This window comes from Pleurodeles waltl, chromosome 3_1 (genome assembly GCF_031143425.1).
Source record: "Pleurodeles waltl isolate 20211129_DDA chromosome 3_1, aPleWal1.hap1.20221129, whole genome shotgun sequence".
Lineage (NCBI taxonomy): Eukaryota > Metazoa > Chordata > Amphibia > Caudata > Salamandridae > Pleurodeles > Pleurodeles waltl.
This window is the reverse complement of record NC_090440.1, coordinates 1,697,198,844-1,697,225,725: the sequence shown is the minus strand read 5'-3', so window position 1 is coordinate 1,697,225,725 and position 26,882 is coordinate 1,697,198,844. Positions and strand designations below refer to the sequence as shown.

Sequence of the window (26,882 nt, the reverse complement as noted above, 5' to 3'; positions counted from 1 at the left end):
ACTGACAATCCCTGTTCCCCAAAAGTAAAGTATTCACAGTAATACTAAAGGTTAAAATATTTAGAGAAAATGTTGCTTACTGATGTAAGTTCAGAAATAAAACCTAGTTTACATAATGAGAGTGTACGGTGGGTTTGTACTCTTTTTAGCTAAGTACTGCATATTTTTTCGAACACAGAGCCAAACTGAGCTCTCCGATCTGAGAAACAAAACTCAAAGTCCCAAAGAAATATGGGCCAGATAATACCAAGAATCACTAAGAACTCTCATAAATACTCAATCGCAAACAGCTTTTATCCCAATAATACCCACACCCACACACACTACTCTTGATAATGCACACTTCATGCAGGGGTCGTTTAAATACTCAGACTCACTCAGTTTGACCTCAATAAAAGACATGTCTCATGGTAACAGCAGTTCCTGTCAATGTTAAAAGTTGCCCATAGGGCTGGCAACACTAGTTTTGTCAGGCAGAGGTCACTCGGGGGCAACGCTTCTGTCATCTTGATGGAGTACCCTTTTTCTGCCAAACTCTAAAATCAGCCCCACAAATCCATTTGCTAATTGTATTGAGCAAGTTACTTACCTTCGATAATGCTATTTCAGGTAGAGAGTCTAACAGCAGATTCCTCAACTTTAAAATACTTCCACAGGCATCAGACGGGATCCAGAAACATTTAAGCAGTACCTGTGTGTGTCACCAAGTGGTAATGTGCCGCTACACATGGACAACATTTCACTCCATAAATGATGTGCAGTGCCAATATAGGCACCACACCAGTGCTTTAACATCAGTTGCTTTTCAGTCCGATAGGCATATACAGATTTAATCAGGGGTGTCTGGCTGCTCATATGATATCAATCACTTCCAGAGGAAGGTCAAAGGTGTTCAGGTGTCGCCACAATCTCCAAGCATGAAGGTTGAGATTGTTGAGCCCCAGGTGTAAGACCTTGCCTCGTTGGTGGGGCCGCATGAACGGAGGACAGATGCTCATGCCCAGAAGCTCTGAATATCATACTCTGGGTGTCCAATGCAGAGCCACTAAGATGACTTTGGCCCAGTCAGTGCTGATTTTCTTTAGAATTCAGAGCAGGAGGGGTATCCCCAGAAAAGCATACCTGGTCCAGAGTTCCAACTTAGGCAGAACGCACCTCCTAACGAGAGACACCTTGGAAACGTAAACACACAGAAATGTTGACATTGCACGGTCTCAGCAGAGGCAAAAAGATTGAATCAAGGTTCCCCTCATTCACAGAAGAGAGTTTGCATCAAATCTGGGTGTAAAAGGCTCTAGTTATCTGCCAAGTGTTGACAGTCAAGTTCATCCACCCACGCATTCAAAGATTCTTTCACAGTCCAGTCATTTCCAGAGGCCTAGTGCCAGGATTCGCAATCTCAACCCGACCACCTTGTTGTAGTACCACATAGAGGTGATGTTGCACCCAAACTCCCCTTGATGGATGGAAGGAAGACTTGCAATGCCAAGAGGATGGTCCTCAGCTCCAGAATGCTGATGTAGAGCTGGGGCTCCGCCAGATCTCTACCTCTCACAGGTGGCTGCCTCAACCCAGAAGGGCTGCATCTGTCACCACTGTTAGCTCTGGGTAAGGTATGGAGAAGAGTCTGCCAATGACCGAATTGCAATCCAGCAACCACTATTGCAGGTCTCTTGCAGTCGCCTCTGAAATCTGGGCCTTGTCAGAGGTTCCCTTGATGTTGCGCTCACTGAGACTTTAGATACCACTGCAGAGCCCACATATGCCACCAGGTGTGCTTGACCAAAAGGATGCAGGAGGCCATCAGTCACAGCAGCCTTGGAGTCACACTCACTTAGATCCAGGACAGAGGATGAAAGATTGTGATTATAGCCTGAATGTCCAGGACTCTCCTTCCCATTGAAAAGGCATGAAACCGGACTGTGTACAAAATGGCTCCAATGTAAGTACGTGTCAGAGAAAGAGTCAGATGTGGCTTTGGCATGCTGATAGTGAACCCCAAGGATATCAAGAGGTCCACCATAGTTTGGGTGGGTGACGACTGCATGGGGTGAGTCATCCTTCAGCAGCCAGTTGTTGAGGTAGAGGAAGAATGGGGCCCCTGACCTCTGAAGATGTTCTGCAACCACCACATCATTTTCATGAACACCTCAGGGGTGCTGATGAAACCAAAGTGGAGCACAGCGAGCTGAAAATGCTACTATCCCACTACGAACAGCAGGTAGTGCTGGTGGACCCTCAGGACAGGAATATGGAAATATGAGTCCTGCAATTCCAACACCACCATCAAGTCTATGGGGTCAAGTACACATCAGACATGGCTCAGAGTGAGTATCCTGAATTTGTCTTCTCCTGCACCAGGAAGTAAAGGGAGTAACAACCATGACTCACTTCCAATGTAGGTATCCTCTCAATAGCCCTTTGGCCAAAAGGGATTGCACTTCCAGTCATAAGACTCACACATGGTCCTCCGTCAGTCGTTCTGGGGATGGTGGAATGTGCAGCAGAGCAGCCAGGAATGGCACGGCATACACTCTTCGAACAGGTGGGTCCTGCAAATTTTCCGAAGTGATGGCTTGCCAACCCGGTAAAAATGTTTGGATCCTGCCTCCTACCGGGTGGCTGTGCTCCACAAATGGGACAATAAAGGGGTTTGGCAGGTGAGGCTGTGGTTGGAGCTTAAGGGAATGTGGCAGACTGAGTGGTGTGATGTTCCTGACTGTAGGATCAATGGGGTTCCACAAAGGAACATCTTAATGATTTTGGGGGTCGGAGCCAAATGTATTTTAGGTGCCCCTGCTCAGAACGGCTTTGAATTTATGGTCCAATTTCAGCTTTTCATGCCCTCTTTGGCCAAGTTACTAACAGTGCACAGCCGCACTCGTCCAAATTCTAAATGTAATTGTTTACATCTAATATTCAGGGATACTTGTGTGTGTTTTTAACACAGCAGCAGCTCACTAAAAAAAATGCAAATAATCTCTGTGACACCCTCTCATTTCTTGTATGTGGGGTCCTGTTTTGATCTAAAAAGATTTTTAAACATTTCTCTGTAAAAGTTCGGTAATAGACTCACACAACACCCACAATAAAAATCAATTAAAGGAAAACTGTATTTAAAACTGTTTAAGAATTATTCTAGTTTATCAGGGTTAGGCTCTGCAGAACAGAGCTGGATATCAAGGCCCACCTGAAAGGCTGAGGTCTTGGGCCAGAGCCCACTTTGCCCATGCGTTAATACGTCTCTGTTTCCACGGCCACAGCTACGAAGAGGCTGGGAAATCGCTGTCTGTTTGGAGTACATCATGCCTTAGATGTGGAAAGATCAAAAAGACTGATGTAATTGGCATGGAGGTGCATACAAGTCCATGAAGAGCGCTCTGGCCCTGCTGCCTTAAAAGCACTCAAGAGCACAATCTGCTTTATCCCTAAAAAGGCGGGTCCTATCAAAAGGCATGTCCAATAAAGGAAGACTAAACATGACTGGAGAAACACATAGATCTCATCCAGGTGTGGCAACTGATAGTGACATTAATACCAATCACCTGACCTAATGAATCTATGGTAACCAGGCCACAAAGGATGGCAAATTTGGCAGTGCCACAGCCAACTTGTATGGCTTGGGTCAGTACAGGCCGAAGGTCATTAAGGACACCAGGAAGGACTTGAGCAACAGAGTCCCAGAGAGAGTGAGAATAGGGGCCCAAAAGGCAACAAGTGTCATATTCGGACTCTTGCTCCTAGGCAAGACTGCTGGTTTAGTGATGATAGCACTTTTGTTTGTAGGCGACTGAGACGTTCCTACAACAAGTCGCAACTGTCAGCCCAACCCTACCTGCTCACAAGTAGTACCTCACCAAAAATCCAAAGGGTGAAAGGTTGATTTCTGGCAAACTTGCACATGAATTCTAGTGAGTGACAACTCAGGGGAGTCATGGTGGAACAGAAGTTACCCTTTTCTCATGTTGGCAATAAGTCTCAGTTACACACAGGCAATAAAGGAGAGGAGATGCAGGAGAGTTTTCAATAGGTTTATTGAAAAGACTGCAATCTACAATAAAATACACGAGCTGCAATGACTAGGATAATGAATAATAAAAGAAGGATGATTGTGAAGATGAGAGTCGTGAATACAAAGACCCCTATCAACTTGCAATAAACATGAAATATAAAATCCCTAGCATGGAGAACCTAATCTCTAACCCAATGAGAGCTAGGTGTGATATACCTAATCTGCCAGTACCATGTCCATGAGAAGTGCCCCCCAACCCTCATTACCTGGGAATGAGGTCACTAGGTTAGGCTCTGTGGTGACACGAAGGCTGAGTTCTGCAGCAAGGTGATGTGCAGCAAAGATGGCATTTGCTAGGAATCCCTCTAATAACCTTCTCTGTGTGAGATGTATTTTTACAGTTCTTATAGGACCCCTGACATGGGTATGTTCCCAAACAATTGATAAGGAGGCAAACTTGTGGCGGCAATTATTTTAAACAATTCCCAGCAAGTGTACATTACGCTCACACATACGCAAGAAACGGCCATGACGTGAATACCTATGTACATCATTTGATTATGACACCGATAGTGATGCCTTCACAGAGTGGCACTGATAACGCAAATCAAAACATTTTTATAACTATAAACAATGGCAGCCATTTTAAAAGAAATAATAAAATAAATCGACTAAGGCAGAGCAAGCTAAGTAGGTTAAAAGTCACTAGGTGACTGGGGCACAGGCCTGCAAGCCAAAGGGCTAAGCTAATCTCCTGCTTCCCAACAAAAGCTAATATGGATTCACTACACAGGCATTCACCAACCAGAGTCAAACTTGTGGAAGAAAACACCCTATTCCCAAAGGTTTCTACCTTCTAAGACTTGGGGGGAGTAGTCAGAAAGGCTTCAGGAATTGTCCTGCTGGTGGAATCTTGCACCACCAACCGATCAGGGGAATAGTGTTGAGTCAAAAAAGCAGGGGTCACTCTGGGCAGAACAATGGCACCACAAAATCTGTCAATTCACCAGCGGGACCAGAGCAAGATTTGGCCAAGGCTCCTAAAGGAATGTCAATGAGGGCCTCACTGAAGGGCAAGAAGGGCTCAGTACTGGTCTATCCCGGTTGGTGAAGTTCAGTAAGAACATTAGCTTTGACTGTAGTGGTGGGGAGCTGGAGGTCGAGAACCTCAGCCATCCCCCACTTAACAACTGTGAAGGAGGCACTTTCCTCAGTGGTAGGACCAGGAGGTGAGACTAAGCCATTGTCAGGAGAGGTGCCACTGGCATCCTTGTAGGTCCTCTTACCAATTTTATTCCTGGTAGGGATGTCCAAACTTGTTTTCCACATCATGTTCATTATTGGAGTCTGTTCCAAATAATTAGTGGATAATGAGCGCAGCCTCTGCGAAATTTGGGGTGGTGCCCACTCATAGTGCACAAGAGGTTGTAACTCGTCCTCATGGCACCGATGGAGTCGGCATCAACATTCTGTGATGGTATTGAGGCTGAGTGGTAAAAAGGCATCAGTGGAGGCCTAGTGATTGGTTCAGAGGATCAGAATGGCACAAAGGGCGAACCAGCCTACAGAATCCCACATAGAAGACCTCTCATCTCTGTGGGGCCCGCAGGCACACTACAGGGAGGTGGAAGGGATCCAAATAATCACAGCATGGCCTCGATCTCTTAGATCTTTCTCTGGGTTGCAGACAGCTCCAGAAACCCGAGTTGTGCCAGGACAAGTTGTGGGATTGGCTCCAATGTTGGCCAACTTAAGGAGCAAGATCGAGAAACATGAGAATGCCCTTGCGCCTTCTCAGGTGTATGAGAGTGGTGAGAAGGGGACAAGTCCTGTTTGGATTTTTTCATGTTTTCTCTTTGACTTACCTGAGAATTGCAGTGTGACGACGATCAGCTTTGGGACCAGCTCAGGACTTGCACCGGCTCCGGACTGGAGACTCACCTTTGGACTTGGACCAGTCACAACATGGAGTCTTCTGATACTTGGCCATGTAGAGCTTTGCCTTGCAGTCCTGAATGGCCTTTGGATTTATCAAAGCTCAGACCTTAGTTGTTAGCAGACCCCAGACACCACAGGCAAACCTGATGAGGATTTGTCACAGACAATTGCTTATGATAGTCCCTTCAAGGCAGCTGTCATCTTGGAATGTGAGATTTCACTTACAAACTGGACTTCAAATTTTGAGGTAACAGATCTTCAAAAGAGGCAAGAGGTAGCTCCGGATCCTTGTCTGGTGGTGCAGAGAGAAAGTAACTGGCATTAGCTTGCAGGAATGGGGCCTATATTGGCTCCGCACATCATTTATGGAGTGGAATGTTGTCAGTGTAGATATGCACAAAGCCACCTGGTGGTACATAGCGGTACGGAGCAATCGTTTCTGGATCCAGTCTGATGAAGTATTCAAAAGGTGAGGAACCTGCAGTTAGAAGTCTCTATCAGAAAGCAGTAGTTTGTGAGAAGCTTTACTTCCTGCCTTAATTACATTCACCGTTTGCCATTCAAATGCTGCAAGAAAAATACAGTACAAAGGGGCTCATGAATGCAAAATCCCCCGAGAGACAGCACCTGCTGCACCCTTACATCAGCATCCTTGGAATTACAGATTTGCGTAAATGGAGTAAAGACTAGAGAACAGGAAAGAGGAACAGGAAAAAACAGAGAAGATGGGAAGAATAATAGAAGATTGACTAGCAGATTAGAGAAGGAAATGTGATAGGAGTGAGTGATGAAGGACAAAACTGGAGGAGGGGTCACTTTGGGTGAACAGAAGAATAAAAGAGAAAAGAACTGGAGTAACTAATGAGAGGCAACAAGAGCAAGGAGGAGGCATGTGAGGAGAAAAGGCATGAAATGTGAGGACGATTAGACACATGAGAGTACCAAAAACAAAAAAAGTATGAAAAATAAAAGAATAGGCTGGGATGAGAGCAGTAAGATCATGAAAAAAGTAGAGCACATAAATGTGTGTTGAGATGGCATTAAAGGAAATAGCACAAAGACAATGCGAGAAGAGTAAAGGGACAGAAAAAAAGGGCGAAGAGGCGAAAGTGTTTAGATAACAGGAAGTACAAGCTGAGAATAAAACTAGCAGTGAGTAATGAAAGGAGTGTGAACAAAGACAGCAACATTCTGCTGTGAGAGGAGAGACCGAGACTAGGGCAAGAAGAAACAGTCAGATAGGAGCCAGTTAACAGAAGACTGTGAAATGGGAAGAGAAACTAAGACAAAAGCACAGAAAGAAAGAGGGAAGGAGATGCAGCCATGGGAACTGAGAGCACAGAGTAAAGCATGTGATCAGGAAGACAATATCACAGAGGCGTGAAGGAAAAGAGTTAAACAATAAAACAGAATAGGAAGACGAACTGGAATGGGATGGGAGAGAAATGTAACAAGCCAAAAGTGAGCAAAAGGCACAGAAATAAAAAACATTGACAACGCAAATAGATCTCGCATTTTAAGGTGGTTATCCGACCGCTTGGCTTTGCCAGTGTTTGTTGCAGATGCTGTTCTGCATCTGCCAAAAGAAACAAAAAACGCTGGTTGTTCCGATACAAAACGCTTGTTGCGACGGTGTGGAACGGCATTGAGAGAAAAGAAAGTGAGATGATAAAAACACGTGCATGTGTTAAGACTGTGACCATTTTGTTTTGTGTTTTATTTGACTATTTTAGGATGGCAAACAACCATCTTGGGGTAGTCAACTATAAAGTATAATAAAAAGTGTGCTAAAGCGCTCTTTTTTAATAGATAAGAGCAGCCTGAAAGCAAACTAAGGCTGCCATTGGAAAAACAACAAAAAGCAACAAAAAAAACACGGAGAGTAAAGTAGAAGCCAATAAAAATAAACACAAAAATAGCAAAGAGAAAGGTGAGGTTAAGAAAAAGACAAGCTTTGGGGATAGGGGCGGGGTGGCCACCGAGTTTGCAGCGATGTGAGGGTGAAGCAGAACAAAGCAGAGAGCATTTTTCCCATGGTGTGCTGAAAGCAAAGGCAAGCATTGGCAAAGCCAAAAGGTCTCACCTATGCAATAACTATTGACAATGTGTTTTAGCCATGCTGTACATCAGTGTGGCTCCTGTTCAACATGGCTAAAAGGTAGTAGCGTAGTGTCAGAGTGGAGTAGGTGGAGAAGAGTTCTGAAGAGTAGATTTGTTGGAGTAGAGTGTCAAAGGGGAGAAGAGGGGAACAGAATTCAGAGGCAGAGAGTGTTGTAGAGTGCAGTGTTGTCCAGTGGAGTGGCATTCACTGGGGTGGAATATGGAGGAGTAGACCGAGGTAGTGGGGTGGACTGGAGTGGACCATACAGTGGTTTGGCATGACTTGGAGTGGGTGGATTGGATTTGAGTGGGGCGGAGTGGAGTGCGATGGACTGAAGTGGGGTGGATTGTATTGCATTGGGGTGGATTGGAGCGGGTGGAGTAAACTGATTGGGATGGGTTGATGGGATTCGAGTGGGTGGGATGGATTGGAGTGATTTGACTGGAGTGATTGGACTGGGGTGGGGTGGATTGGATTGGATTGGATTGGGATGGTGTGGAGCGGGGTGTTTTGGAGTGGGGTGGATTGGATTTGAGTGGGGTGAATTGATTTGAACTGGATTGGATTGGAATGGAGTTGATTGGAGTGGAGTGGGATGGACTGGATTGGAGAGAGGTGGACTGGATTGGAGTGGGGTGGACAGAATTGGGTGGGATGGACTAGATGGATTGGACTGTGGTGGGTTGGACTGAACTGGGGTGGGGAGGACTGAATTAAGGTGGTCTGGACTGGGGTGAATTGGATAGGGCTGGATTGGTCTGGGGTGAGGTGGGGCGGGGTGGATTGGGGTGTACTGTATGATTATGTGTTATAGCATAGTTTGGGAAATTACATCTAAGAAAGGACAGTGTTGCTTTGGAATATTAAGAACAAGATAATCATCTTTTAAGAACAGCGCCCATGAGCAAAAGCAAAACATGAGTGCAAACCGAGAAAAGAAGGCTTGGAAAAATAAAATAAAGTTAACTATAGAAAATAAAGAATATTCACCTTTGCAATTTTGTTTGTCCTGACGGGCAAGTTTTTGCTAGTCACACGCCTTCTGTTTGCGCGGTTTTAGAAGTTAAAAAGAGCAAAATAGTACCTCAACCAGGTCTGGAGTAGTAGAGAGACACTGCTTAAGCTGAATCAATCAGTGCTTGAGGAACGGAAATGCAGTGACCAATTGCGAGGCTGTAAAGAAGAGTGCCATGCAATCCAACAAATTGTAAGCATCGGGCAGGCTCCAACCCCTTTTTGTTATCAATAGTGTCTCACCAACGAGACCCATGCACTAGTGCATGCTATCACAGGTTCGACCCAAAAAAGTAATTCTCTAATGTGAAGATATTAGGGTACAAGTCATCCAATCAAAATGATGGTGGACAAGCTATCTTCTAGGTGAGGGACAAACATAAGAAGAGGAAGGAAAGCAGTTTGATAAAATGCAAGTAAATGAAACCGAGAAGAAATCAAAAGCAATGGGCTGAGCCAAAGTCCATTTGTTAAGTATTTGCATTTTCACACAACGAATCTCAAACAATAAATAGCAAAATGCAAGGACAACGCGCATAAAATAATAAAATGTAGGTGAGGTAAAAAGCACGGAAAGAACTGGAAGATGTGAGAGCAGGAATGAAGAAATGGTACACAAAAGTTCAACATCAGTACAAAATGTTGCAATGTTTTCCCCATAAGCATGTTTGAGAGCACAACTTCCTTACTTCTATCCCTAGACTGCTGTAATGAGAAATGTACTCTCTAACAGAAAACTTATTGATGGCTCAGAGTCCTGATTCCCAGCCCCTTGCTTTCTGTTTTTTTACAAGCTAAGTGAAGTTGCTATGGGAACCTCTACTTGGGGGCTCATCAGCCTGTAGCGCGTGAAAGGAGTGAAGCAATGGCACACGTGGGATCTGCAGACTTGTTTCCAGGAGGACAGCATTGACGTCAGAGCTTGTGTAAACAGCACCTCTTGGTACCTCTTCACAAACAAAGTCTTTTGCTTCTCCCCATTTCCAACACAAAGGCAAGTCATTGAATAGACTGACCGACTAACAAGTACAACTTAGAACTTATAGCCGCACGTATTCGAAACATATTGGCTCAAAAACAAAGCAACGCACAGTCCTACATCCGAGAGTGAGTAAAGGCGAATCTGTCATTCTCTAATGCACTTGTACTCAACCCTACAGAGGTAATAGAGTCTAGTAATGCCACACAGCAACCCCAGCACAACCCACAGATGGAACACAGTTCCTATTACCTCAATACAAAATAAAGAGTCTGCATTCATCAAATGTCTCTTTGCGGAATTCATGGTCTGCCATTTCACTTGCTTATCCTGATATAATCTTCAGCTCCACAAATTTCAAGCCATTTTCTAAAAAAAATACTTTTTTAGTTATTCTATTGATTGCATTTGGGGAAATTCATTATGGACAGGCCATCTTTTGGGAAACACCAGAGTAGTCTACGTAGAGAAGGGTAAAAGGGGACAAATCTAAAAAACAGAGAGAAAGGCAGTGAGTACAACTTGAGATAGGGGAATCGCAAATGTCAAACGAGGAGGTAAAAATGTATGTGTGTTATTTTCTGGGCTTCAATTACACGGTGGGCAGAGAAATGTGTCTACATGGAGGAAAGGGACTATGCTTATTAGTGAAGATGGGATACCCAGAAGGCTTTCCAAGGAAGGAGGGGGCTTCCTTGTTAAGACTGAGAAGGGTGCAAGTTGGTTCAAGACTGGAGTCTGACTTCTTTCTGCTGGTGTTGCATTAATTGGTGGATTTTGAATTTGGTCCGGAATGGTAAAAAAAACAAATGGGACAGACCTGACAGAATAGAGGTATCTTCATTATGTATGCATGTTTATGATTAAAAAAAGCAAAACTATCTTAAATAAATAGGCTGCAAGATCGCCAAGTACGATCTCTGGATCTTTTCTAAGTATTCAAAGCCATTGGATAACAACTGGGTAATGTAATTGGCAGACGTGTGTTTCTTCAGTGCTACACTTGGATGAGGTCTAAGTTTTTTTCAGGGGATGTCCAAGTGTCCTTAACAGGTATACCATTTGATGATTCTCGCCTCTTTGGTGGTGTTGGCATCTATGTCGCAAGAACTAGCACAGAATGAGGTGCCAGGACCAAAGTCTGCAACAAAAGAGTACGTAAACAACCGTGGGTTCGAGAGGCCCATGTGGGGCACAAGGGCACACCAGAGAGAGCTTGAAGCATGTCAAAACTGCTCAGAATGGCCTCCTTAATGGCCTTTACTTGCTGCAATGTCGCTGATAAATCCTGAAAGTTCGGGTGCATCTAGCACCTAAATAGGAGCAAGACTAGGTGGCACATTAACACCCTTGCACCTTCACTGGAGATCAAGAATGGCAGGAAGGGGGCAGTTCATGCTTAGAGTTCATGCAGTTCTTTGATTTACCCAAAGACTTCGACCGCAACAAAAATCTGATCCGGGAACCGGACCTTCGTTTCAACTTTAACCAGTCAGGGTGTTGAGTCTTGTACTGTTGTGTGACCTAGACCTTCACTTGATGATCCTGTATGGCCTTTGGATTCATCTGGTGGCAGTTGTCACAGGCCCTGGAGTCATTCCGACCCCAAGCACCAGAGGCATACTTGGTGGAGATTTGCCACTATATTTGTTTGCAACAGTCCATAAAAGCTGTTAAACCTATCGTTGTATGAAGGCACATTTCCCTTACACACTTTTAAGAAGAAAATTAGATAAATCACATCACAGATTAAAGGAATAGAGATCAGGATCTGCATCGGACGGTGAGGGAGGTAAGGAACTGATGTCAAAGAGTGGGTAGTGCTTATCTGCGTCTTGCTTCGTCACTTCAAGATTGAACGTCGTCAACATAGAGCCACATGAAACCACATAATGGCATACATGAGTATTGCTTTTGAGTCTTCCCGGATCCAGTCTGATCCCTGGGGAATGGTCACAAGGTGAGGAATCGGTGATTAGAAGTAGCCATCAGAATAGCTTCAATGGAGCAGAGAGGGACTCCTTGTATTTCGAGTTGGAAAGTGCAAGACGACTTGTAAGTTGTCTGCAGAATACAACACCAACACAAAAAAAGTCAAGGTATGATCACTTGCTAGTCCCATGTGCAAATGGATGGGTTCTGAAGTATGAAAGAGACACATTTAACCTTGCACATTATGAATGACCTATTATCATTAATAAAAACCAAGGGAGATTGCAAGCAATGTGGGTAGTGATCTGACTGGACCGAACTGCTTAAATGGAAACATGCAAAAAGGTAGTTAGATTTGGTTAGTACCCTTCAAATTTTCAAATACTGCACTAAAATACTTAAGTCCTGCACCATCTCAGACTGCTCCGTTGACCTAGCAACAACTTCCGTTACTTATGAACATAAGCAGGCCCTGAAAGCAAGCAACAGTTCACCTTTCCACTGCAATGAGGCTCTATGCACCTGCACAGATAAAAATACCTGGATTTGGTAAGGAAATTATAGCCCCTTTCTTGGAAGGGTCAAGATCAGGTTACAAGACTAGGGAGATGAGTTCTGCTGCTGCTGTGCGAATCAAGGAAAAGGGGGCAGACAGCCTGGAACATTGTCTGAATTCAAATGAATTTACTACTAAGGCTTCAATGGTATATGGGCTAATGTGAGAGCAAGGAGGCTGTCCAAGAGAAGAGTGCTGCTGCTGCTCATCAAGACGACAGTGATAATGGCATTCTCCTGCCTTTCTCCATGCTTCCTATGAAAGAAAATCTCTTGTGTGGGTATAATCTGTAAAGTAAGAGTGAAAAGCTCAAGAGCAGCTAGCTTTTGAAACGGAAGATGATTAATTACTAGAAAACTTGTCAGCTTCCTGCAATCACCACTTGGTTTCCATCTGCAAGTTCTGTGAGTTCATGTCTTTTCAGTGCTTTCCTATTGCCTTATCTGCTGCCAAAGTATCCAAGAAGGTCGTGTCACTTCAACCCCACTGTAAATACTGCACCGTAGTTTGTACTGCTGCTTGCCATTCAGGCTCCAAATGTTTGGGGGCTGTACATGTTGCAGAGCCCAGGACCAGACTCCTCGCACCCTGCATTGGCTATGCATTTCACCACAAACTTCACAGTTCCAACATAACTCTCTAAGCTTTGCTCCATGTCTGTGATCTGCTGAGATCCTCAGTTCCTGACAACAGCGGCCTTGACACTGCCTGTGGAACTGCACGCCACCAAGGACAAGATTTACCAGAGCTTGCAGAACAGTCTGAACTTCTCAAATCAGGGCAACCATACAGCTGCCATGCCAAGCTAGTTTCTGAACACAGATATTCTCTGGATCGGATTTCAAAGTACACACTAAGCACAGAAATCAGAAGGTTCCCAGATTTAGGTTTATTATAGCTTTAAATGAATGTGAAGCTTTGGCAATGGGAGTAAATTATTGAATCGAAAGTTGGACTATAGTTTCAATTTCTTTTTCAATATAACTCACCAAATAATCTATTAATTACTCTTTGTATGTTATTTGTACTTGAGTCGCTAAATCTATAGCTTCGTCCAAGAATAAGACTTCGCTGTTGGACCCTACTATCCACTGAAAGTCAAATCTTAAAAGGGAAGTATTTGTCAGTTCAGTGAGCTTGAACTATTACCAAGTTCGTGGACTTCCACAGCAAAAGGCAAAACTTGTTGCAAGGATTGCTCCTATGCCCCTGATTTACCTGGAACCCCCAAAATGTCCCAACACCCACCAACTATCTTACAGTCGAAAAACCACTCAAAATCAGTTAACCTGCTATTGAGGACATCTCTTGTGACCTGATTCAAGCTCATAATCTTTAGAAGTCCCAACTCAGCCTTCTAGTTCTTCACAGTTTCGTAAATGGAGAACCACTGAAGTGGGAATAGTAAAACCTGATATTTCTTTATTAATTTACGGTATTTCTATAGCGCAAACCAAACCACAAGGTCAGAGAAGCACTATTCACTGTGCTTAATGAAGGCAAGACCATGGTAAAAGACATTACATTAAAACAGATTATTATTAGTAAATCTCACAGTATGGCATCCTAACACAAAAGTGCCTTGTCATGGCCACTACCCCAGCAACACTATGCAATCACACTTCTGCCCTATACATTTCTTCTCACTTAATTGCATGGCCCCTGTTGCAAAGAGCATTGCCATATCTTATGGCATTCAGTATTCCCCGCTAAACTAACCCAACTCATGATGCAGTCGTCTACGTTGAAGTAGAATGGCATTTCCTCGGTCTCTCAAAATCCTTTCCAGCTCACAAATACGATCTTAGGGTCTTGTTGAACTTTCCCATCTTATGCTAGGTTTTCCCTAGCACAAGGTATCATTTGCATCTGATGAAGTGAGCTCTGCCTCACAAAAGAATTGCTGGGTGAACAATTTTGTACTATTTCACTGTATTACCACATGCTCCACCAGTGTAATCTGTTCATAAATACCTTGCCACCTAATTACAAGAATCCCACCCTTATATTTTAGGGAAAGGCTTTTAGCCAAAAAATGTTTCACCTAATATTTAGACCTCTTGGCATACTTTACTCACCATCTCACTCAACTACCTGGTGCCCACTTAAATTATTCACATTAGATGGTGTATCTTGTCCATCTCTTATAGACACTCTAGCACAAAAAAAACTTCCAACACAATCTCATGTGATGCTCAATTGCAAAACACCACCATCCCAAGGAGCAGCATGACCTTTCCTGCATGACTAAAAGCTAGGAAAATAAGGGGCAAATAAAAGAACAAATGTATAATTTTTATCAACTCCTTAGCTGCTGGGACTTCACCCCCCCCCCCCACCACTGCCCCCCCCCATTTCTGAGCCCTTTTATTTTAGCTATTTGAGGTAGTTCGTGCTTAGACTTTCATAACTTTTTGTCCACACAAACTATCCACGCCAAATTTGCGTCCTTTTTCCCCCAACATCCTAGGGATTCTAAAGGTACCCGGAGTTTGTGGGTTCCCCTGGAGGAGACAAAGAAATCAGCCACAATAGCTAAAATGTTTTTTTTTCTTTTTAGAAAGATGAGGGAAAAAAATGCTGCAGAAGAAGGCATGTTTTTTTTTGCCCTGAATATGGCATCAACAAAGGGTTTGCGGTGCTAAAATCACCATCTTCCCAGCTTTCAGAAACAGGCAGACCTGAATCAGAAAACCAAATTTTTCAACACAATTCTGGCCTTTTACTGCGACATACCCCATTTTTACAATTTTTTTTTTTTTTTTTTTTTTTTTTTTTTTTTAGCTTTCAGCCTCCTTCTCATTAGTGACAGAAATGGGTGTGAAACCCATGCTGGATCCAGGACAGCTACACAGTTCTGAAAAGTAGACAAAATTCTGAATTCAGCAAGGGGTCATTTGTGTAGATCCTACAAGGTTTTCCTACAGAAAATAACAGCTGAAATAAAAAAACTATTGAAACTGAGATGAAGAAAAACAGCAATTTATCTCCACATTTTACTCTGTAACTTTTTCCTGCGATGTCATATTTTCAAAAGTAGTATACTGTTACGTCTGCTGGACTCTTCTGGTTGCAGGGATATATAGGACTTATAGGTTCATCAAGAACCCTACGTACCCAGAGCCAATAAAGGAGCTGCACCTTGCAAAGGGTTTTCATTGTATACTGGGTGTACAGGAAATTATTTGGTGAAATATAAAGAGTGAAAAATGGGTATCAGGGAAAACTTTCTATTTCCAATATGGGCACAAGATAAGTTGTTGAGAGCAGTAGTTATTTGCACATCTCAGAATTCTGGGGTGCCCATACTAGGATGTGAATTACACGGCATTTCCCAAATAGACGTCTTTTTTAACACACAGTCTTACATTTGGAAGGAAAATATGTAGAGAAATGCAAGGGGTAATAACACTTGTTCTGCTATTTTGTGTTCCCTCAAGTCTTCCGTTAAAAATGGTACCTCACCTGCGTGAGTAGGCCCAATGCCCGCGACAGGAAACGCAACAGGGGCACTTCACATTTTTCCGAAGAAAACAGAAGTGTTTTTTGCAAAGTGCCTAGTTGTGGATTTTGGACTCTAGCTCACCCGACACCTAGGGAAACCTAGCAAACCTATATATTTGTGGAAACGAGACACCTAGGTGAATTCAGAATGTGGTGACTTGTGGGGCTCTCACCAGGTTCTGTTACCCAGAATCCTTTGCAAACCTCAAAATTTGGCAAACAAACACTTTTCACTCATATTTCGGTGCTGCAAAGTTCTGGAATCTGAGAGGAACCACAAACTTCCTTCCACCCAGCATTTCCTCAAGTCTCCCGATGCAAATGGTACCTCACTTGTGTGGGTAGGCCTAGTGCCCGGGACAGGAACAGAAACTGCTATAAAACAGAACATGGACACATCACATTTTCCCAACAAAGACTAACTTGTTTTTTGCAAAGTGCCTAGCTGTGGTCTTTGGCCTCTAGCTCATCCAGCACCAAGGGAAACATAGCAAACCTATACAGTTTTGAAAACTAGACATCTAGGGGAATTCAGAATGGGGTGACTTATGGGGCTCTCACCAGATTCTGTTACCCAGAATCGTTCGCAAACCTCAAACTTTGGCAAAAAAAATACACTTTTTCCTCACATTTCGGTGATGAAAAGTTCTGGAATCTGAGGGGTGCCACAAACTTCCTTTTACCCAGCATTCCCCCAAGCCTCCTGATAAAAATTGTACCTCATTTGTGAGGGTAGGCCTAGTGCCCGCGACAGGAAACACCCCAAAACACAACGTGCACACATTACAATTTCCCAAAGAAAACAGAGCTGTTTTTTTCCATAGTGCCAAGCCGTGGATTTTGGCCTCTAGCTCAGCCAGCACCTAGGGAAACCTACCAAACCTGTGCATTTTTTTTTTAAACTAGACACCTAGGGGAACCCAGGATGGGGTAACTTGTGGCGCTCTCACCAGGTTCTGTTACCCAGAATCCTTTGCAAACCTCAATATTTGGCAAAAAAACACTTTTTCCTCACATTTCAGTGATAGAAATTTCTGGAATCTTAGAGGAGCCACAAATTTCCTTCCACCCAGCACTCCCCCAAGTCTCACGATACAAATGGTACCTCACTTGTGTGCGTAGGCCTAGTGCCCGCGACAGGAATAGATCAAACGACGGTCAATGTTGGTCCTTACATGAGGGCAACTGTTGACCCTGGGGTGATCCATTCCTGACGCAGGCACTAAGTGCAGGCCCTCAAGTGGGGTAGCGTTTTTATATCAAGACAGGTGGGGAAACACTGGTTGGTAGGAATTTTGTGGATCCCAGCACATTCCTGTAGTTTGTGTGACAGAAATGCAAGAAAAAATTGAGTTTTTATTCATTATTTCACCTTTGTAGGGTATTCTGGGTAAGAAAACTTTGGGGAATCCACACACAAGTCGCACCTCTGTGGACTCCTCCGGATGTCTAGTTTCCAGAAATGTCTGGGTTTGGTAGGTTTCCCTATAAGGCTGCTGAGCCCAGGACCAAAAACACAGGTGCCTGCCTTACAAAAACCAGGTTGTTTTGTGATAGATAATTAGACACAATACGATTTGGGCGGTGGAATTTGGTGCTAAACTAAATTGGGGAGCTCCTAAGATAGCACTCTCTCTGTGCTTGCCGCCACATGCACCTGTGCTCTGGGTTGAGCTGACCCGCTATTGTCCCACTGCATAGACTGTGCTTGTGAAGGGACAGCAGGACTGTCCTCATCACCTCCCTCATAATCAATGGAAGAGAAGTTATTGAATGGGACTCCTCCAACTGAAAAATCACTCCCAGAGTCTGCGCCATTGTCCTATCCCTCAGACGCTGCCTCAGTCTCTGATGCTACGTCAAAGCTGTCCTCTATAACCCAAGTTAGGGCTTGAGCATCTGTCATCCAATGAGATGCCATCTCTGCTACTGGCTAAACTGTTGCTCTAAAACACTAGCCTACGTAGATAGTCACAAAATTGCAGGTGGGTGTGTGTGATACGTGCAATAGTAGAGGTCACCTTACCTTCGCTTCTTCCCTGAATCAGCACGTTCTTCCAAGACACTCAAAAAAAGACACACTATTACTTCTCCTTGTCACATACCAATCTTCACAGTCTTTAGCACCTCTAGCGCCCAGTCCAACAATCATTATTGGTGCTCCAACTCCCATGACCTCGTCCTCGCAATCCCTCACTACCACCCACCAAAAGTTCCCTTCATCTCTCCATAGCCCCCGCACATACATTTAATTTGTATTATAGTGCAGGTAATGACTGGCTTTAATAATGTACTCAGCTATCTTCATAAAATACAGATTTCATCTTTGCAGTAGGCACATAAACCTTCTGTGCTACTTTATGGCATCAAAACTGCCACTAGACAAAAGTAAGATCTTTTTGTAGCAGAAACATAATCACAAGACTTACTTGACTTCATTGCTGCCTAAAAGCTACAGTTGAAACGAGGCAGTTGAAGTATGTGTATTGCTTTGAAGACGCAATCTGCAACCGCAAGACAACTGGTGGCAAATATATATGGGGGGGAGGGTTGGGGAGGTTTGGGTGTTTGCTGAGGGGGCCAACCCCCATCCCCTTTCAAACGAGGCCTTTCCGAACCTCAGGAAGGCCATTTGGGGCGGTTTTCCCCACCTGCTCCAACGGAGAAAAGAGAGAGTGACGAGGGGCCGGGAGGAGACACGCAAGATCTTCAGTGTCTCCCGGGGTATTTTTAAATTTAAAAAAAGATCCTCCGGTGCAATGCACCCGAGGATTTTTTAACCCCCTCCCTGGTGTCGGCCACTGGTGGTGATCCGCACCAGGGAGGTAGTGTGGGCGCACTGTAGGGGTTAACAGCAGAAGGAAATGGAGGACTCCAACACAAAAATCAGAAGTCAACAGAAGCGAGTCTCTCTTCAGAGCATTAAACGAGAGAATCCTTCAGAGGCCAAATATTACTTTCCTTTGCAACTAGCTCAAGATTTAAGATCAGAAAGCACTCACCTTATTAATGTGTAGCTGCTGCTGCTGGAACTGTTGTTTGTGTTTCTCCAGGAACTGCTGATGCTGCTGCTGTATTACTAGCTGCTGCAGGGCTTGAGCATTCTGTGGGAGTGGTGCTGACTGCGTACGGCCCAGCGGGCGGTGTTGTCGCAGTTTGTGTATTGTTGGTGACACTCGATCAGTATGGAGTGGCAATGCCCCCAAGCCTGAAAGATACCAGTCTGAAGATAATACAGAGGGGACACAAAACAGCAGAGGAGAAAAGAGGATGGAAGATGGGAAGGGACATTCAGTACACTTTAATACAAGCAGTAGAGTAGGTACAAAGCAAATGCCTTTAACTAATTGAGGCAGCAAAGGCATTGGCAAACTGGCTACTACCCGTATCCTTCTAATGGGTAGTCCTGGAAATTGCTAGCCGTAAAGGCACAGCATATGGATCTTATTCATAAACTGGTCTGACACTGAACACCTGGAGTTCGCAGATATGCCATACTGTTCAAGAGGAGGTCGATCGGACTATGGCACATAGTGCAGTTTAATTTTGGAAAAAGGACTTAATTTAACACTTCTGTCTTGGGATTCTTAGGAAACCGTGCCTGTGCAGCAGTGCTGTTTTATCACAAGTTAGAAATGCAGTGAAGTGAAAAATAAACTACAAACTCTTAAGGTAATATAGCTTTACAAATCAAAGCACACGACCTTCATCTAATCCTCACCAATTCCTAACAGTAGATAAGTTTAACCTCATGTGTTCACATCATTATAAACAAAAACAAGTCTGACAACATTCAGTAACCTTGTGTGGAACAAGTAAGCAGAGCATTTGATTCTGCCATAGTGGAACCCCACTTTAGCAGCAACTTGAAGTAAATGCTTCCAGTAGGTCTCTCACATAGCCTCGCAGCACTTCAGTCCTCTTTTGCGGACAAAACTCCTTCAACTCAGTGATATTTGAGGGCATTCATTTATGCACAGCTATTTCTGGATACTGCAACGGCATCTAAAGGTTTTGGGGTCTGGATTGTTATTTGTAATTTACAGAACCATTATTAACACTAAAGTCTGCTACATGAACAGAAGCCATTGGTTCCTAGATGGAGCTTTGGGGTTCCATGCGATCTCTAGAATTCCTCCATTTGTAAATAATTAATCTCACTGAGGAGGGATGGACTTCATTTGTTTGGAAATGGCTTTATAATTTTTCCCTTACTGATATGGCAGCGTCAATTGTTCCTCTGAGATCATCACACATCTTCTGGCATGATTTATTCCTACAAATCTGGCTGCCCCAGAAACTAAATGACAAATTGTGATTTTATTCACAGGTGGGCAGCATATTCTAATAGTCAAGAAATCAGGTTCACTTGTTTAACAGCACCTGATTCTAATCACCATCTCAAATTAACAGAAGCAGGAAGAGTGCACTTTTTCACACAAAGCACCTGAACGTTTGCTTACTTTTCTGAAAAATAAATAATGATAAAGTAACATTTGTGACAAAATGTTTGACATGTCTACCGTTAGAACTTAGTGAGGACTAAATACAGGTCAGAATTATGTGAACAGTTACAACCAAAGAATCTTGAGACCATAATTTATTTTTCTGTAAACCTGAGATGTTTACTATTAGTTGAAATGCAAAGCATTTGTTTGAAACACAAAAGGTCCCATGTAAATATACCACATCAAGTCATGGCCCTGCATTATCTCCGAGATGGAGATGATTTGGGTGGGTGCGCTATGCTGCGCTTGTTCAGTTAAACCAAGGGAATCCAAAGGAAGGAGTCAGGAAGTTGGCTGAACGGAGGGAACTAAGGCAATAGGAGCCCACATCACTGAACTATGGCTCATCAGCATAGGGATGGGTGCACAGGAGCTGCTAACCCAAAGTTAAGACATGAGGCTCACAGGACTGCCCCATGGTGTGTCAAACACATCAGTCAAAAGCTTGAAGAGACCCCTGTATAAGGAGTTTGAATACCTGAAATGTCTATATTTAGTCATTAACTTTATGGTGCTTGCACACATGGTCCTCTCTACCATTTAAGGTCTATATTTCGATTATCTTTCCTCACCTGTGACCAGGGGATTCTGTGATGAAGGCTGATCTAATAAGACCATGTGTTGCAGGAGTGCGCTATGGCCATTCCCACCCTCTCTCTCAAGGGTGCTTGTGCTCAGGTACGGTGAGAGATGGGCACTAGGGAATAAGGAGATCCGTTGCTGTAGGTTGGAGAGGGGCAGTCGCTCTGCCTCTTGCTGTCCTGTGCCACCCTGCAAAGAAATATCTGGTTAGGGGAGCAAAGGACTTCAGCATCAGTGTTAACTTCAGAACACCACACTAGCCTACAAAAAGTAACTGTTCCTCCAGTCTTCAAAGGATTACTTATGAGCATCAGCTGGTACAAATTCACCCAACAGAAATATTCTCCATCAAGGAAGGCATGTCCTGACCACATGAGCTTAGACTGAGCAAATTATTTAACCCCACCTCTTTCAGTCATCCGGCATGCATCCCTATCTTTGCAATACACAGGTCGGAAGAAGAGCTTACATTGGAAGTGGCAGTGGCTGGCAGCCCGAGAGTAATGTTGGGAAGTGAAGGTGATGTATAAAGTGGAAGCTGACTGATGGATCCATCTCGATTCGCCAATCTCTGAGCCAGGCCAGGCTGAAAACCAAACCGAGACATTAGTGGCTTGCAAAAAAGGCAGTGTGCTGACAATTTGGCACACCATATTAAAAGGACTCAGCAAACTATGTTAGTTAAAGTACAGACTAGCACCTCTGCTTGAATACTTGCAGCCGATCCTACAACTCCATTCTCTGCACTGATGTTATTGGAGCTGTTATTCGGCGAGCTGGGTCCGGATCCTGGAGCGCTGTTGCACATTGAGTCTGTAAAAATGAAACAGAAAAATCTAACTTGGAAGAAAGCAATGCACTAAGCATGCATAACACAAATGAAGGAGATCTTACTGTTAAACTAGTGCAACCTGCACTTTATATACATGATGTGAAGAAAAAGCAGTTTACCCTTTTTTATTTATTTTCCAACAAAACTTTAATCTTAAAGTTATATGACAACCTAAACATGAGGTTCATATGCGCCAATAAATAGCAACAGCCTAAGTACTGATTAGTAATAGTCCTATACATCCCTTACCTTGTCTCATTCCCCGGGTGAGTAGCCAAACAAACCCAAATGTCAAGTGCACCTTCCTTAGTATTCACACCAATACTTACTCTTTCGCCTCTTAAGTTATAGGAGCATGTCGTCTGGTTCCATGTATTTAGCTAGGGAGTCAGAGAGATCTCAGTGATATAAGGCAACTGTACCCAAACCCTTTGTCCATCAGGTATTCTACAGGAGGCTGTCACAGGCTATCATATTTATTTCCCATTTCATTAATATTCCATGTCAGTTTTTCAATAGCCAGCAACATCCAGAGCTTGCTGGAACACTCGAGCTTTGTTGGTCTAGTGAGTAATTTTCAATTTAATGCAAGCAGTTTTGATGCCAAAAGCATATTAGTTATCAGTCTCTAATCATCGATAGTTAGGCACCTAAGTTCCATAGGTCTGAGCCCCAATATGAAGGTCGCTGGGCCAGTTTGCAATGGGTAGGCCACAATCCCCTTAATATGGCTAAGAATTTCTTAGCAAAAAGTCTTTCAAATAGGGCAGTGGTTCATTACCTTTTGACTTCTGTGGACACCCACTTCATCATTATTGGAACCCGGCAACCCCCGTGAATCATTACGGGAATGCAGTGCCCCCCCCCCCCACTGAATCACTACTGGAATGCAGAGAACCCCCAACTGAATCATTACTGGAAGCCGGGGACCCGGGCCTAAACATGGTCGATGATTTGAACCGCAAAACAATACACAAGAAATAGAGAAACAAGCATTTCAAACACATACACAAATGATAATACATTTTATTTAATTTGCAAATATCAACAAAATAAATAAAATATTTAAAAGGAAGATTGGAGCTTTTCTAAACTCAATTGAATCCATACACCATCCATACTATATTCTGTTTGACACACCTGCACTGCTCCCACAAATCAATCTGAGGATATTTATTTAATTTTTCGCTTCCAATTTCAAATTCCTTGACATTTACATTTAACATTTTTCAATTGTACATTTAGTCACTTTATTTACATCTTCCAAAGTCACTCTTCACTAATCCCGATGAGAAGTCTGAGTTACCAGTAAGCGTTGTGAAAGGAGAAGTGTAGGTGGTCAATGACCTGTTTTTTCTGGCTGAGGCTCATATCTCTTGTGTCGTGTTCAATATGCCAGAGTAATGGCATGCTGGGTCCTAGCTTATTTGAGAAGCCAGGGAATAGCTCACAGAGCACAGTTCTTTACTGCTGCAGCGATGTTTAATCAGTGCTGCTGAGTCTCACACTGAGATCACTTAGAGAATGTTCTGAGTTGTGCTACCTTGGAGTAGTTCTTTACATAAAGATGTCCCAGCCCACTCGATGTTTTATGTGTTTTTCTTAATACATGTGCTCTCTTTATGGCATAAAAATAAGCATCTATGGTCTTCTGCAAAGTCTTTATAACCCAGTCAGGAAATGTAATTGTGAGTGCCTAGAAAATATAGAGTACCCTTGGTAGTACACCCAGCTTAATCACAGGCACTCTCCCTAACCATTATATAAAAAGATTTTGCCTTGTTCGAAAGCCATTAAAAACAGTATCAAGGTGTCTTGAATGGTTTTCTGCATAAAGCAGCCAGTGTTTTAGTGTGATGTATGTACTTAAATATTTCTTTTTTACTAGCCCAAAGCTGTTGAGACTGAGACCTGATCTTCAACTTCTGGAGATAGACCTACATTTAGCATCTCTGATTTTTCCAGGTTAACCTTAAACCCGGACACCGTCCCTTAAGCTTCCAAGACCTACATTACTTAGGCGATAGAGAGCTGTGGAACACAAAGAGAGAAGAACATTGTCAACGAATAGGTGTATTTTATGTTGTTCTCTCCAAATGGTAACCCTCTGATGTCTGACGTTTGCCCAATAGTGGACACCAACAGTTCAACTATGAGGCCAAATAACAGGGGGGAAGAGGGCAACTCTGTTTCATCCCCCTACTTATGGAAATGTCCACCGATCAGGCACCACTAACTATTACTTTTTCCATTGGAGACTTACACCTATCTAGCATCCAAGTTAAAATATGAGGACCCACATATGTCGCCTCCAGCATGGGCAAGTAAAATACCCAATTTAGGTTGTCCTTTTGCTCATGTAAACGTTTATATTTGGTTAATACGTAGATCCCCCCTTGTAGATTATCACCCAGTAATAAGTGCAGAAACCAGCGTCTATCGAGGCCCACCCTCAAGTAGAACATTCATCCATGGATGGCATCAGGCATACAGTGTGAGAGTTGTCTTGAATTACAGAGATCGCAGCAAGGTGTGTGATTTAAGCTATATTCCCAGGTCAAAACAAGAGCTTCTTCAGTTATGGTGGGGCAGTCGGATTTATAGGCAGATACAGATTATTACTGGGTGCCTTCACAATTCGGTCTCCTCTGTGCAGAGGGAGACAATTTTGGGCCTTTGTCAATGCTATGAAAGATGCAGACACGCCCACCTGGCAAAAGTCACAGGGAAATCATTTCTCTCTCTGTCAGGTGATTCAAGATGTTACTCTCACCTTTCCTCACAACGTTCTGTTCCAAGTGCTCAGTTCGCTGTCTCTCTCCCTGCTTACATGCTTGCCTGCCACATGGTTTATGCAAGATCAGTCTCACCATCAATTTTATGCTATTGCAGTAGGCCCTAAGATGGCCACCATAGCCTGTGAGCACTCAAATGAGTGAGGTCTCTCTTTGGCCAGTGGCGGCATCACTCCAGGACCAGATTGTTCTCCTAGTGGCCCTGCTGTGCTTTACATTTGTTGCTGGTCTAGCATGGGTCAATGTGCGCCCGGAAGGGACCTAAGACAGGAGCCTGTGTCCAAAGCTAATCAGACAGCCACCATGCTGGTCAAGTCGCAGGCCACGGCCCATATATATATATTTTTTAACTTATTTACAGAAGCAAAGATAAATCATGAGCTAGAGGCACAATAAAAAGGAGTTTAGGAAGCCTGGATCCTTATTGTTAGTGGATATGTTACAAGGTGCATAATGGGCTATACAATTTGCACTATGTTACATACTTGTCACCACATTGCCTTGAATTTGTGTACAAAACAATCTGTCAATCTTACTTTTGAAGAGTCAAAGTTTCCAGATGAAGGAGTTAACTTTATTGTGAACCCACTGTTCCTAGACACTGCCACACTCATTTTCTAATTAAGGCTAATTTTCAACGAATTGGTGTAAGTGGACACTTTCACAGTTATTTAATTGAAGGTGCAATAACTGCTACCAAACATTATCACGAATCTTACATGATCAAATCCCCTTCCCATTTCCAGCCCAGATCAAGCAATTGTTCAAGTATGAATAGGACATTTAATGACATTTACAAACCAATAGCCATGACGGCTCAGTCTTCAGAGTCACTAAGGGGGTTACAAAGAAAGGAGTCTCCAACTGACTCCTCCCCTCAGTCGCTTCTACTGACAGATGACTCTAGCATCAATATTCAATTAAGGGCAACTTCTTAGTTTATATGCAAAGTAAAGAAAGCATCAGTATTAAAAGTCAAATTATCACAGCCCCTCAGCACTTTGTGAAAGTATTTGTTTTATCTCTGATCATCATAAAACATTATACAATCACAATCATTCACTCAATAGTATTTTTGCTGGACTACCTCGTCTTGAAATCCCCCCCTAAATTAATTCAGAATACTCATAATATTAAACCAATGACATGGTGAATAAACTAGCATGTACAATGAAACAGCTACTTTCTTTGAAAACAACCCTGCGCACTCCTTACGTCCAGGTACAGAAAATTAGCCTAGGGGACTTTATGACCTAAACATTCCCACTTTGTTCGTACATTCAGCTTCTTTGTCAGACTGTCACAAAACTACCACTAACCTAGCCCCGTAACTTCAGACTATCTATGAAAACAAATTACATATACCTTACAATGGAGCAAGGTAGGTCAGTGTATCAAGGGGGGCCAGGACACACCTTAAGCAGTATGAAGAGGACACCAAAGGATTTGCCAGTCCATTAAACAAAGAGCACCAAAATAAAAAAAATCTTAAAGTTCTACTTATCACACTGCTGGTTATTACTAGTGATACTTAGTTCTGGATCACACAGCCAATCAATCATTCTAAAAATTCAGAACACTCGCCCAAACCCACATCATTTCCATTTAAATTCATTGATCAAAAAGGTAGCTCCCACACCACGCACCCTGCATCAAACGATCAGTTATTATCCAGTTGATGCCACCGAGTTTCCACAGGGACCTGCACGCTTCCCCTCGGTTACAGGCACATATGTAAGTAATTGCTGGAGCCCTTTATATGTAACATTGAGCACAACTGTGACCTGAGCAGGACATCACAGGGATATGTACACCCTTCAGAGTTCAGATCGAAAATACAAGTCTCCTTCCATTATGAAGGCGCACCTTTCTGATTAAATAAACAGGGGAAGTAATACACACCCACGCTTGAATTGAATGTGTTGTAATGAAGCGCCTTTCATCCAGTTCTGAAGGGAACCCACGTGTCACGATCGCAATTAGACCAAGGTCAATGACGTCAGCACACTTGCGAGCTGGTCAGAAACCCATCTTTGAGAATATTCTCATTCTCTGTGTGTCTCTGTCTCTCTCTCTCTCTCTCTCCCTCCCTCTCCCTGAACCTCTCTATCTCTCCTTCTCTCTCTCCC

The 26,882-nt window shown here is 43.4% G+C and overlaps 1 protein-coding gene across 11 annotated transcripts in view; it reads right to left on the bottom strand.

Annotated features, from left to right (window-relative positions):
* The window catches only part of HDAC4 (histone deacetylase 4), a 1,159,747-nt gene that overhangs the window by 416,904 nt on the left and 715,961 nt on the right, over positions 1-26,882 (bottom strand). For 7 of the 11 annotated variants that reach the window (XM_069225509.1, XM_069225507.1, XM_069225511.1 and 4 more), the window contains 4 exons: positions 21,827-21,939; positions 21,596-21,712; positions 21,117-21,315; positions 19,039-19,259 (listed from right to left, as the gene is read on the bottom strand). In XM_069225509.1, the coding sequence (XP_069081610.1) occupies positions 19,039-19,259; positions 21,117-21,315; positions 21,596-21,712; positions 21,827-21,939 (650 nt within the window). The remainder of the gene's footprint in view (positions 1-19,038; positions 19,260-21,116; positions 21,316-21,595; positions 21,713-21,826; positions 21,940-26,882) is intronic. The other 4 variants (XM_069225510.1, XM_069225516.1, XM_069225518.1 and 1 more) reach the window with 1 other exon arrangement.